General features: G+C 46.1%; 1 protein-coding gene across 2 annotated transcripts in view; it reads right to left on the bottom strand.

The window, feature by feature from the left end:
- Window positions 1-15,030, bottom strand: part of LG13H14orf132 (linkage group 13 C14orf132 homolog) — a 102,879-nt gene that overhangs the window by 30,140 nt on the left and 57,709 nt on the right. Inside the window, exon 1 of one of the 2 annotated variants that reach the window (XM_073610196.1) lies at window positions 10,899-11,287. The exons of the other annotated variant lie outside the window; for it this stretch is intronic. Within the exon in view, the coding sequence (XP_073466297.1) occupies window positions 10,899-10,964 (66 nt within the window). The 5' untranslated portion in view covers window positions 10,965-11,287. Of the gene's footprint in view, window positions 1-10,898; window positions 11,288-15,030 lie in introns of those variants that run through there. 2 annotated transcript variants of the gene reach the window in all.

The following is a 15,030-nucleotide window of genomic DNA, read 5'->3' as shown; positions in this document are numbered from 1 at the left end:
TTTGAAGGACAGTAAACTGGCCCCTTGCTTAGGGCAGACAACCCTTATACTCTGTGTAGGAGGGGTAAATAAGAGTTACAATCACTGAGATACTTCTCTATTAGGTCTGTACTCACAGTCTACCCAAGACCTGAATGTCTCCCTCAGACTCTACAGGCAGACTCCTTTGTGAAGCTTCCAGGGCAGATCCTTAGTGGCAGCCCATTTTGGTTTCAAAAGGACTTGGTGCTGAGCCCAGATGGGACCTCAATGATCAGGCTGGACCTTCAGCAGGACAGTCAGAAAGGGCTTGCAGCCCTTCTGGCTGAGAACCTCTCTTCCAAGTAAAATAACCCTGCTCCCTGGGGTTCCAGACTATTGATGCGCGCTCCAACCACCATCTGGGCACACCTCCCCAGGGATTGGCTGGGGCTGCATTAATATTCAGGCTGCTCATTTGGCTCTCCCACCCACCATGTTCTGGAAATCTCCAGAAATCAAGGGGGAAGCAGTCAGACTTGCAGACTGCAGAACCCAGAGCAGCCCAAAGCAATCACACACATTGCTCTGCTGATTACAGGAGAGCCACAGAACTAAATTTGCCTAACCAAAACCTAGCAGCCTACCTAGGAGGGTGCTACACTAAGATAAGTTATCAAGAGAGACAATATGAATTAAATGTCAGGAAACCACTTATGTAATTTGATCTGCAGCCTTGGATCTGACCTTTTTCTAAGCCATCCAATTTTGCTCCACATTTGGTGTCCTAAAGGTGCCCTTTAAATTATTGGTCTGTGATAGTTTTAGACCAGTAACTGTAAGCAAAGTGATGCTGTAAGGAGATATGATGAATTACACCACAGGGACCCATTTATGATTTCTTTTTTTCTGCAGCCTTGGTTCCGTCCATTGCTAAGCATTCCAAACCTGTTCCTGTACATAAGATGTTCTAAATGTGTCTTAAATGACTGGTCTGTTATAATTTACAGACCAGTGACTGTAAACCAGGGGCGTTGCTAGGTCTACAAAAGATCTGGGGCTAGAGCCCATAGCAATGAAGTATAGAAAGTAATACGCTAATATATATTATCATCATTAGATCAGGGTCCCCAGAGAGCCCCCCTACTTACATCAGGGTCCCCAGAGAGCCCCCCTACTTACATTGGGGTCCCCAGAGAGCCCCCCTCCTTACATCAGGGTCCCCAGAGAGCCTCCCACTTACATCAGAGTCCCCAGAGAGCCTCCCCCTTGCATCAGGGTCCCCAGAGAGCCCCACCCATACATCAGAGTCCCCAGAGAGCCTCCCCCTTACATCAGGGTCCCAAGAAAGCCCCTTCCTTACATCAGGGTCCCCAGAGAGCCCCTTCCTTACATCAGGGTCCCCAGAGAGCCCCTTCCTTACATCAGGGTCCCCAGAGAGCCCCTTCCTTACATCAGGGTCCCCAGAGAGTTCCTTCCTTACATCAGGGTCCCCAGAGAGCTCCCCACTTACATCAGGGTCCCCAGAGAACCCCCCACTTACATCAGGGTCCCCAGAGAGCCCCCCACTTACATCAGGGTCCTCCAAAGAGCCTCCCCCTTGCATTTAGGTCCCCAGAGAGCTCCCCACTTACATCAGGGTCCCTAGAAAGCCCTTCTTTACATCAGGGTCCCCAGAGAGCCCCTCCTTATCTCAGAGTCCCCAGAGAGCCACTCCTTACATCAGGGTCACCAGAGAGTGGGCGGGCAGTGAGAGATGATGTCATCTCTCTGCTGCCCAGGGCTACACAGTGAGTGGAACAGAAGTGATGCAAAGCTAGCGGTGAGAGATGATGTCATCTCTCTGCTCTCTCGCCCGCCCAGCTCTCCCGTGCTGCCTGCCTGCTCTCCGGTGCTGCCCACCGCACTTGCAGCCCAGCTGCAGAGAGGCCACGACCGTCTTTGAGAAACTCGGGGCTATGGGCCCCAGATTCGGGGCTATAGCCCCAAAAGCCACCCCTCTTACGACGCCACTGCTGTAAATTAAGATAAGTCATTAGAACAGGGGTCTCCAAACTTTCTAAACAAAGGGCCAGTATACAGTACTGTCCTTCAGACTTTACAGGGGGGCTGGAATGTGGCCAGTGGGAATAGAAAAGGTCCCAACGTCAGTGGTAAAAATAATGCTCCATTCTTGGTTTCACTGGGAGTAATTGTGCCCTATTATTGGTGTAAATAGGAGGTATTGTGTCCCATCGTTGATGTCATTGGGCCCCTTCGTTGGTGTCATTGGGGGGAATTGTGCCCCAGTATTGATGTCATTGGGCCCCATCGTTGGTGTCATTGGGAGGAATTGTGCCCCATCGGTGTCAGTGGGGGGGAGAATTATGCTCCATTGTTGGTATCAGAGAATGTAATAGTTCCCCAAGGACCAGATAAAAGCAAGCAAAGGGCTGCAAGATTTAGGCACCAGTTGAGATTGTGCCCTGTTGTTCAAGAGAATGGACTGTTCAAACGACATGTTTACCAATTGAGAAGATCTCTTAGTAAACCAGGTCAGTTTTGGAGACTGTTGATGGGGTAGAGATGGGGATTATGTGTAGTGAAAGATCTTGAAGATCATGGTATTAGTTGGGACTAGGGATGGGCCGAACACCCCCCCCCCCCCGGTACGGTTCGCACCAGAATATGCGAACAGGCAAAATGTTTTAGCAAACATGCGAACCCTTTAAAGTCTATGGGACACAAACAAGAAAAATCAAAAGTCCTAATTTTAAAGGCTTATATGCAAGTTATTGCCATAAAAAGTGTTTGGGGACCCGGGTCCTGCCCCAGGGGACATGTATCAATGCAAAAAAAACGTTTTTAAAATAATAGTTTTTAAAGGAGCAGTGATTTTAATGATGCTTAAAGTGAAACAATAAAAATTAAATATTCCTTTAAATATCGTGCCTGGGGGGTCCCTTAGTCTGTGCGATGTGTAGAACAGTGCCGCAGCAATAATGACATTTCTAAAAGAAAAAATGTCATTTAAACTTGCTTGTGGCTGTAATGTATTGCTGGCTCCCAGCAATATAGATGGAAAAAATGAACATACCACCATACCAGGCCCTTCGGGTCTAGAATGGATTTTACATTTTTTACAAATCCTTCATTAAAAAAGAAAAAAAAGTGTTATATAGGCAAGGGCGGGGCCACCTGGTGACGTAACCAAGTGACCCTGCCCCCTTCTGACATCACATGACACCAGATGACCTCAGAAGGGGGCGGGGTCACTCGGTTACGTCACCGGGTGGCTCTGCCCTCACCTATATAACAGCTGTCAAAGCAAAGAGACAGCAGTCGCCGGGAGGCCTCCCATCAAGGCGGAGCTTTTTCGGTTTTTCTATTTTTCGGGTTCGTTGGGCGCCGTTATTGATGGTGGATGTACATTGTGGGACACTTTTTTTTTTTTTTTTTAATAAAGGATTTGTCAAAAACTGTTTATTGTGGTTTTTACTTCTTTGACACTTTTTTGGTGAATGGTAGTGATACCCATTCACTTAGGGGGGTCGGGATCTGGGGCCCCTTTGTCAAAGGGGGCTTCTAGGTTCCGATAAGCCCCCGGCCCGCACACCCCCTTGACAACCACCAGCCAGGGTTGTCGGGAAAAGGCCCTTGTCCCCACCCCATGTTGAGGGCAAGCGGCCTAGTATGGTACAGGAGGGGGGGCACTCCCTCATCCCCCTCCTTTCCTGGCCTGCCAGGCTGCTTGCTCAGATAAGGTACTGGTATGGGTTTTGGGGGGGACCCCACGGCAATTTTTTTCAAATTTTGGCATAGAATTCCCCATAAAATCTATATCCAGACCCAAAGAGCCTGGTATGGATTTTAGGGGGGACCGAATGCTGTTTTTTTTGTTAATTCTGTCATAGGGTTTCCCTTAACCACTTTAATACACTGTATTATATAGTCTACACTGACTGCACTGCGTTATATACACTATACTGACTGCACTATATACTCTACACTGTATGATTATATACACTACACTGACTGCACTATATACTCTACACTGTATGATTATGTATACTACACTGACTGCACGCTCAATCCACTAACTAACCTGCCTAATCTCCCTTCATTCATAAACACTATACACAGCTGCGGTGTAAGCAGCCTTATATAGTGTGGGGCGTGGACTTATTTCCTGAGCCATGATTGGCCAAAGGCACCCTGCTTTTGGCTAATCATGGCTCTCACAGCATATCGCGCTGTGATTAGCCAAAGCATACAGGTCAGGTGCATGCTTTGGCCAATCAGCAGCCTTCAATGCACTGCGATCTCACAGTGCATTATGGGGCACATCGCGGCGGGCGAACTTCCCACGAGCGCACATATGTTTGTTTGTTCTAAGAACAAACGAACACCCGATATTCGAGTCAAACTTACTTTGGACTCGAACATCGGGACCTTCCCTAGTTGGTTGGACCATCCCTAGTTGGTTGGATCATCCCTAATTGGTTGGATCATCCCTAGTTGGTTGGATCATCCCTAGTTGGTTGGACCATCCTTAGTTGGTTGGACCATCCCTAGTTGTTTGGATCATCCCTAGTTGGTTGGACTAGTTGGTTGGATCATCCCTAGTTGGTTGGACCATCCCTAGTTGGTTGGACCATTTGGTTCAAGAGAATTGACTTTTGAAAGGAGATTTTTACCGGGTGCAAAAATCTTTTAGTAGAAATGAGAGACTAGTCTAGTTTGGTCACAAGGAGCTCTCCACCTGTCTGAGGCCGTGGCATTGAGAGTATGCTTGTTTTGTCACAAGTGAAGGGTTGTGATCTTGAATCCTCTAATGATCACCTTTCCAGATTTCTTTATTGAACATTTAGGATGAGAAGATCCCTTAGTAAACCAAGTAGGAGACTAGTCTAAGTCTGGGGATAGCAATTCAATACAAAATGTTTTAAACATGAAGCCACTAATATGATAATACGTAATGATAATACAACTACTGGTTTAGCCTCCCCCACTACCTTTGCTGGTAGTGTTGTGTGTATGGCAGTGGTTATATAAATACAATGCTTGTGAGTTTGACTCCTAATTTGGTCGCCTGCTTGGTCTTATTTATTATAGTTGCAGAAGCTCATAGCAATCAATTGGCTTTCAGACTAGGTTACTGCACTTTGTTTATAGGCAGCAGCCAGTTGAGATGGTGTCCTGTGGTTCAAATCAATAGTCTTGAAAGTGCACTTAGGAGGAGGTGACGTGGGAGACTAGTCTAGGTTCAGATGGTAGCAATTTAGTAAAATATTAAGCCCCTAATAATGTGTCATTTCATGATATTAAAGCTCTAGTTTTAAGCCTGCCCACGATCTAAGACAATGGCCCTGCATGTATGCCGCTAATCTCACAAACAATATGTTTGCAAATTCAAATCCTCAAGCAACCACCTTTTCACGATTCATTTCTTAAAGTTACATAAACTGGAGAATCTCTCAAGAACCAATCAACTTTCTGACTAGGTATTCTTTTATTATGATTGCTTTGGGCTATTGTACTTTGCAAGCAGCAATTAAAATAATGCCGCGTACACACGAGCGGACTTTGCCCGGCGGACTGGATTTCGTCAGACAATTCGATTGTGTGTGGGCTCCAGCGGACTTTGTTTTCTCAAAAGTTGGACGGACTTAGATTTGAAAGATTGTTTTAAATCAATCCGTCGAAATCGAGTCCGGTCGAAAAGTCCGCTCGTCTGTATGCTAGTTCGACGGACAAAAAGCCACGCTAGGGCAGCTATTGGCTACTGGCTATGAACTTCCTTGTTTTAGTCCGGTCGTACGTCATCACGTACAAATTCGACGGACTTTGGTGGATTGTGTGTTGGCAAGTCCGTTCATTCAGAAAGTCCATCGTAAAGTACGTCGAAAAGTCTGCCGTAAAGTCCGCTCGTGTGTATAACCCTCAAGGTAACATATTTTTAAAAATACAGTTTTACCAGATGGCAGTATCCCTTGGAAGGTCAACTGGAAGACTAGTTTTTGTTACATGATGGCAATTTAGTACAATGTTTGAACATTAATCCACTGATCACATGGTATGTCATGATATTACAACTCTGGTGTGATAGAACACATGTCATCTGAGATTATTACCTTGGGGGTATGTAGGTGATCTCACAACTGAAATGGTCATAAGTTCGAATCCTCGGGTGGTCATCTTTATATATTAATGTTGTACAAATTGCTGAAACCAATAGCAACCGATCCTCTTCATATCGGTTGCTATGGGTTACTACATTTTGTAGCTTGAATGTAGGATGAATAGGCACTGCTGGCATGCTTGAGCATCCAGGTCTGTGGTGCAGCATGCAGGGTGGTAAATGTAGAATCTGTAGGCCATGAGTTCGATTCCCAGAACAGATCAACCAGGTGTCTGCTCAGAGCTGTTTGGGGCAAAACAACAACCATGTGCTTGGTGGCAGATGGGCAACTGTATAATAAGCGGTTAAGAAGCAGACCTTCTCACTGTGAAACCACAATGTGTGTGACCTTGGCACCGTGTGAATCAAGCCTCAATGAAACGAGCTCCAGCCATGTAACCATCAAGTGGGTGTCCATGAAACCATGTGAACACAAACACTGTGCTGCACTGAAACAAAGGGGAACTTGAACATAGAAACCAGAGGAGTGTGGGTGCTGAAGGCTTAGGAAAGAACTCCCAATCCCAATAGTATTTTTTTGGGGTATTTTAATAACAAATCTCATATTTTTCATCAACGTGCCCTTCTACTTTGCAGTATTCCTGCCCCAACTCTAGGGTCACTCAACCCCAACCAATGGTGGTCGGTTCCACCAACTTAGTCAAGTCTTGACCACTTCATCTGAGTCTTTACAATTTAATCCGCCTGTCACACAACTCCCAAAGTCTACTTCGAGAAATTATTTTTGCTCACTCATGGGAATCGAACCTACAGGCCTCTGATTCAGGAGCTTACATAACACATCACAGAACCAGAAGACATCAGAAATAGTTGCTAGACCTATATCAGTGATGGTGAACCTTGGCACTCCAGATGTTTTGAAACTACATTTCCCATGATGCTCAACTACACTTCAGAGTGCAAGAGCATCATGGGAAATGTAGTTCCAAAACATCTGGGGTGCCAAGGTTCGCCATCACTGACCTATATCATGGATCTAGACCAGGGGTCTCCAGTTGTTCAGGAACCACAATTCCCATCATGCCTGTGAATGTCAGAGTTTTACAATGCCTCATGGGATATGTAGTTTCGCAACAGCTGGAGAGCTGTAGTTTGAAGAATCCTATACTCTATACGACACATAAAACAGTTACCACATCAGAGATTTGAACCAAGACATCCAGGAATTTTTGCATTCCACAGCGGCACACCAACCACATGCACCACAGGCTCTAGTCAGCAATGCAAGTTCTTTGTAGAACTATATACTGAGGACGACATGATGGGAGCAATTGATAAACATTGAGTGGCCCTGAAACACTTTATTGTTACCGCCTCAGATTCAAACTAAGAAATCCAGGGCTTTCAGCATTCAACATCAGCACACCAACACCATGCACCACAGGCTCTAAGCGGCAAGCCATCTTCTCTGTAGAGCTATATAACCAAATACACCATGATGAGAACAATTGAAAAACATTTGGTGGCTCATGAAACACAAAACTTGGTTTTCTATATGCAGATTTGAACACACAATCTTTAAGCTGCGAGACAAGCACTCTACAAGTTGAGCTACATCGAGAGCATGCAGTCAGGCACTCTGGAGAGTGCTCGACTGTATAGAATGCATTAAGGTGAAAAACCTTGAGGATTTACAACCCCTTTAGGCTACTTTCACACTGAGGCGCTTCCTATCGCTACTGTGCTAAAAATAGCGCCTGCAAAGCACCCTGAAAGAGCCGCTCAATTCACTCCAATGTGAAAGCCCCGAGGGCTTTCACACTGGAGCAGTGCGCTTGCAGGACGGTCAAAAAAGTCCTGCAAGCCGCATCTTTGCAGCGCTATAGGAGCGGTGTATACACTGCTCCTAAAGCTCCCCTTCCCATTGGAAACAATGGGGCAGCGCTGCAAACCCGCCAGCAAAGCACCGGTGCAGCGGCACTTTGCCGGCAGTTTTAACCCTTTTTCGGCTGCTAGCGGGGGTTAAAACTGCCCCGCTAGCGGCCGAATAGCTAAATATAGCGCCGCTTTACCGCCGGCGCCTGCCCGCCCCAGTGTGAAATTAGCCTAAATGGCATCCCAGTCTTAAGCCTTACACACGGTACGATTGTTGGCAGGGGGTTGTCTGTTGACGGACTGTTGTCTTAAAATTTTACCGTTAGTACGCTCCTGGCAGGCTAGTAAATTTTCGGCGGACAACAGTCTGACATCAGATTTTCGTATCGCGTGTACACAAATCCGTCACACAAAAGTCCAAAGTAAAAACACGCATGCTCGGAATCAATGCTCACAACCACGAAAATTAGCAGAAGGGGCCCAAAGGGTGGCGCTCAAGAGCTGAAATTCCTTGTAGTACGTCACTATGCTCGTGTTTTGTTACATGACAATTGTGTCCTGTTAAGCCTCGTACACACGGTGCGATTGTTGGCAAACCGAGCGTCTGATTTTTGTCAAAAGGGCGTGTGCCAGGATCTTGTCTTGCATACTAACGGTACAAAATTTTCATGCCACAAACACGAACGTAGTGACATACTACGAGGAATTTCAGCTCTTGAGTGCCATCCTTTGGGTCCCTCCTGCTGATTTCCTTGTTTGGTGAGCATTGATTCCGAGCATGCGTGTTTGTACTTTCAACTTTTGTGTGACGGACTTGTGTACTGACCATCAGAAAATCTGACAACCAACCGTTGTCCGCCGAAAATGTACTAGCATGTCATTCAACATTTGTTGGCCGAAAGTTGAACAACAATTGTCAAAAGGATCGTACTAACGGTCAGATTTCAGGACAACAGTCTGTCAACAGACAATCCCCTGCCAACAATCGTACAGTGTGTACGAGGCTTTAGTATGCAAGACAAGATCCTGGCACACAACTTTTGGTGTGCCAAAATCAGACGCTCAGTTGGCGAACAATCGTACCGTGTGTACGAGGCTTAAGTCCGTAGGGTTCAATATTGAGTTGGCCCACCCTTTGCAAATATAACAGCTTCAACTCCTCTGGGAAGGCCGTCCACAAGGTTTAGGAGTGTGTCTATGGGAATGTTTGACCATTCTTCCTAGAAGCGCATTTGTGAGGTCAGGCGCTGATGTTAGACGAGAAGGCCTGGCTCGCAGTCTGCGATCGAATTAATCCCAAAGGTGTTCTATCGGGTTGAGGTCAGGACTCGCTCTTTCCATGTCTTTATGGACCTTGCTTTGTGCACTGGTGCACAGTCATGTTGGAACAGGAAGGGGTCATCTCCAAACTGTTCCCACAAAGTTGTGAGCATGAAATTGTCCAAAATGTCTTGGTATGCTGATGCCTTAAGAGTTCCCTTCACTGGAGCTAAGGGGCCAAGCCCAACCACCGAAGCGCATTTGTGAGGTCAGGCACTGATGTTGGATGAGAAGGCCTGGCTCCGCTCTAATTCATCCCAAAGCTGTTCTATCGGGTCGAGGTCAGGACTCTGTGCAGGCCAGTCAAGTTCCTCTACCCCAAACGCGCTCCTCCATGTCTTTATGGACCTTGGATTGTGCCCTGGTCCAAATCATTTGGTGGAGGGGGGGGGGGGTTATAGTGTGGGATTTTTTTTTCGGGGGTTGGGCTTGGCCCCTTAGCTCCAGTGAAGGGAACTCTTAAGGCATCAGCATACCAAGACATTCTGGACAATTTCATGCTCACAACTTTGTGGGAACAGTTTGGGGATGACCCCTTCCTGTTCCAACATGACTGTGCACCAGTGTACAAAGCAAGGTCCATAAAGACATGGAAAGAGCGAGTCCTGACCTCAACCCGATAGAACACCTTTGGGATTAATTCGATCGCAGACTGCGAGCCAGGCCTTCTCATCTAACATCAGCGCCTGACCTTACAAATGTGCTTCTAGGAAGAATGGTCAGACATTTCCATAGACACACTCCTAAACCTTGTAGACGGCCTTTTCAGAAGAGTTGAAGCTGTTATAACAGCAAAGGGTGGGCCAACTCAATATTGAACCCTATGGACTAAAACTGGGATGTCATTAAAGTTCATGTGAGTGTAAAGGCAGGCGTCCCACTCCCAATACTTTTGGTAATATAGTGTGTGTATATATATATATATATATATATATATATATATATATCAGATGCTCTTCAAGGCATAAAATGGTTACATGCTATTGTACAGTTACGAGCATTCCATGCTCTTCATCAGGCCTGATGAAGAGCATCTGATATAAATACATTTTGCATCGGAGAACGTGTCCCGTCGTTTTTTCTATTGGATATTGGTGGAATATTGGGAGTCCACCCTGACACTGATCTCTACATTGAGAACTGGAGGAACATTTAAAGTAACCCACCCGAATTTTTCATATATAGTATATATTAGATAATGGATAAATAGATATAGATTTATCTATCTATATATATATCCATATATATATCTGTATATATAGATATATATATATAAAAATTTGTATACTGTATATATATTTTTATGTCTGATAGCACTGTGAGCCCTTCCTTGGATAGTAAATTATGGAAATAGTTAACGATTCCCTGTAAAAGGTTGATTATATAAATGCGTGCAATAAATGTATATTTCTCTCTTGCAGTAATCCGGTGTGGGAGTCTAGTTCTCGGAGCCCCTGAGCGTGGCGCACTCATAGATCTGTGGCGGCGGAGGCCGATAATAACGTCTGGTACATCCCTCCTAATTAGCCGTGCCGGCTTTCAATGTATCTGGAGCACTCGGGCTGCAATCTCGCCTCCCAATCACATTGAATAACGCCACCACCTCGTACGTGACCCATTGTACCTCTGTATTATCCTGATTGAATCTCCGGCGGGGGCGCAGCGTGAGATGGTTGGATGATTGTATCATTTTGCTTTTTTTTTTCTTATTTTTTTTTATCTTCTTTTCTCCTGAGGACAAAAACCAGAAACCAGAGAGCGCGGCTCCTCCACTAATAATCTGCAGATTATTAATTTACAGCTCTCCGAGGGGAACGTGCCCGGTTCACGTGGAGCGGGGTCGGCTTCTTCTAAAAGGGACAGACAACTAAAATGATGCAGCTGTGCTAAAGTCTGAAAATCTGTACGGTGAAGTCCAGCCTTGAAGTGGCTCTAACATCGGAAGTATATTTTCCATGCTAAGTAACACTTCCAGGTATTTATTACCACTCACGGAGAGGTACATTTTGGCCTAAATTTATGAATATAATTTTTTTTCTTGGTTATATTTTATAGCAGAAAGTAGAAATATCTGTTTTTTTCCCAAATTTTTGGTATTTTTTTATTTATATAATAAAAAATAAAAAAAAATCAGTAGTGATAAAATACCACCAAAAGAAAGCTCTATTTATGTGAAAAAATTATATCAATTTAATTTGGGTACAGCTTTGCATGACAGCGCAATTACCAGGTAAAATAGCGCAGTGCTGAATAGCAAACAAGAGCCTGATCATGAAGGGGTTAAAACCATCCTGAGGTTAAGTGGTTAATAGTAGCCACAGCCGATCAGCTAACTTCAGCCATAAGGTCCTCCCATCACATCAGAGGTCCTCCATTACGTCAGAGGTCCCCCATCATATTAGAGGCCCCCCAGAAGCCCCCCCCCCCCATCACATCAGAGGTCCTACATCACATGAGAGGTCCCCACTTTACATCAGAGGTTCTCCCATCACATCAGAGGTCCTTCCATCACATCAGAAGTCCAGCCATCACATCAGAGGTCCTCCCATCCCATCAGAGGTTCCCCAATCACATCAGAGGTTCCCCAATCACATCAGAGGTTCCCCAATCACATCAGAGGTCTCCACATCACATCAGAGGTTCCCCATCACATCAGAGGTCCTCCCATCCCATCAGAGGTTCCCCAATCACATCAGAGGTTCCCCAATCACATCAGAGGTTCCCCATCACATCAGAGGTCCTCCCATCCCATCAGAGGTTCCCCAATCACATCAGAGGTTCCCCAATCACATCAGAGGTCTCCACATCACATCAGAGGTTCCCCATCACATCAGAGGTTCCCCATCACATCAGAGGTCCTACTATTAAATCAGAGGTCTTCCCATTACATCAGAGGTCCCTTCATCATATCAGAGGTTCTACCATCACATCAGAGATTCTCACATGACTTTAGAGGTTCCCCATCACATCAGGGGTCCTCTATCATATCAGAGGTCCCCCATCACATCAAAGATCTTCCCGTCACATCAGAAGTCCACCCATCACATCAGAGGTCTCCCCCATCACATCAGAGGTCCTCTCATCACATCAGAGGTGCTCCCATTACATCAGAGGTCTTCCATCACATCAGAGCCCCCCCCCATCACATCAGAGATCCTGCCATCACATCAGAGGTCCCCCATCACATCAGAGGTCCCCATCACATCAGAGGTCCTCCCATCACAATCAGAGATCCTCCCATCACATCAGAGGTCCTCCATCATATCAGAGGTCCCATCAATATCCATATGTAATGACTACAAAGTTACCATCTGATAAAAAATATATTTTCATTGTACATGCTATAATAAAAGTGGATATAAAAAGCAGACTCCCAAATTGGGTGCTTTATTCAGTCACAGAACCCTCTATAGGTTTGTAAAATATAAAGGCCCCCCCCCCCACCCCCAGTCTTAAATGTTAAATAAAACATACATTTTATTTGTCAATAGGAAACCTGAGCCTGGGATGATGCACACAACCACATCAGAGGTCTCTCCATCACATTAGAGGTCCCCCATCCCATCGGAGGTGCTCAATCACATCAGAGGTCCTCCATCACATCAGATGTCCCCCATCACATCAGAAATCCTCCCATCACATCAGAGGTCCTCCCATCACATCAGTGGTTCTCTCATCAAATCAGAGGTCCCTCCATCACTTCAGAGGTCCTCCCATCACATCAGTGGTTCTCTCATCACATCAGAGGTCCCCCCATCACTTCAGAGGTCCTCCCATCACATCAGTGGTTCTCTCATCACATCAGAGGTCCCCCCATCACTTCAGAGGTCCTCCCATCACATCAGTGGTTCTCTCATCACATCAGAGGTCCCCCCATCACTTCAGAGGTCCTCCCATCACATCAGAGATCCTCCCACCACATCAGAGGCCCCCCATAACATCAGAGATCCTCCCATCACATCAGAGGTCTTCCATCACATCAGAGGTCCTCTCATTACATCCGAGGTCCTCCCATCACATCAGAGGTCCTCCATCACATCTTAGGTTCATAATCACATCAGAGGTCCCCCCATCACATCAGAGCCCCCCTCCATCACATCAGAGATCCTTCCACCACATCGGAGGTCCTCCATCACATCAGAGGCCCCCCCATCACATCAGAGATCCTCCCATCACATCAGAGGTCTTCCCATCATATCAGAGGTCCTCCATCACATCAGAGCCCCCCCCCCCATCACATCAGAAATCCTGCCATCAAATCAGAGGTCCCCCATCACATCAGTGGTCCCCCATCACATCAGAGATCCCCTCCATCACATCAGAGATCCTTCCACCACATCGGAGGTGCTCCATCACATCAGAGGTCCCCCATCACATCAGTGGTCCCCCATCACATCAGAGATCCTCCATCACATCAGAGGTTCTCCCATAACATCAGTGGTCCTCGCATCACATCAGAGGTCCTCCATCACATCAGAGGTCCATAATCACATCAGAGATCCCCACATCACATCAGAGGCCCCCCATCACATCAGAGGTCCCCCATCACAGCAAAGGTCCCCCCATCAGTTCAGAGGCCCTCCCATCACATCAGAGATCCTACAATCACATTGGAGGTCCTCCATCACATTAGAGATCCCCCCATTACATCAGAGATTTTCCCATCACATCGGAGGTCTTCCCATCACATCAGAAATCTTTCCATCACATCAGAGGCCTCCATCATATCAGAGGTCCCATCAATATCCGTAAGTAGTGACTACAAAGTTACCATCTAATAAAAAAGATTTTTTTTGGTATATGTTATAAAAATAGCAGATATAAAAAGCAGACTCCGAAATTAGGTGCTTTATTCAGTCACAGCACCTTCTATAAGTTTGTAAACTATAAAGGCCCCCCCCCCCCCCCAGTCTTAAATGTTAAATAAAACATAAATGTTATTTATCAATAGGAAACCTGAGCCTGGGATGATGCACACAACCACATCAAAGGCCCCTCATCACATCAGAGGTCCCTCCATCACATCAGAGGTTCTCCCATCACATCAGAGGTTCTCCCATCACATCAGAGGTTCTCCCATCACATCCGAGGTCTTTCGTAATATCAAAGGTCCTCCCATCACATCAGAGGTGCTCCATCGCATCAGAGGTCCTCCATCACACCAGAGCCCCCCCCCCATCACATCAGAAATCCTCCCATCACATCAGAGGTTCTCTCATCACATCAGAGCCCCCCCCCTTTACTTCAGAGTCCCCCCCATCACATCAGAGGTCTTCCCATCAAATCAGAGGACCCCCAATACATCAGAGGTCCTCCAATGACATCAGAAGTCCCCCATCACATCAGAGGTCCCCCCATCACTTCAGAGTCCCCCCATCACATCAGAGGCCCTCCTATCGCATCAGAGGACCCCCCATTACATCAGAGGTCCTCCAATGACATCAGAAGTCCCCCCATCACATCAGAGGTTCCCCCATTACATCTGAGGTTCTCCAATCATATCAGAGGTCCTCCCATCACAACAGAGGTCCTTCATCATGACAAACTATGGCATATATACTGAAATTTGTATTTATTTATTTATTTTATACTAGTAAAGGCTAGTACTAGTATCAGTGACTTATAGTGGGACTGTGATAGTATGTGACAATCTGACACTAACTGACACTTTTGGGAACCAGTGACACTAATACCGTGATCAGTGCTAAAAGTATGCACTCTCACTGTACTAATGACACTGGCTGGGAAGGGGTTAA

This window comes from Aquarana catesbeiana, linkage group LG13, assembly GCF_042186555.1.
Source record: "Aquarana catesbeiana isolate 2022-GZ linkage group LG13, ASM4218655v1, whole genome shotgun sequence".
NCBI classification, from domain to species: Eukaryota; Metazoa; Chordata; class Amphibia; order Anura; family Ranidae; genus Aquarana; species Aquarana catesbeiana.
The sequence above is the reverse complement of the archived record's forward strand: the minus strand, read 5'-3'. Positions and strand labels throughout refer to the sequence as shown.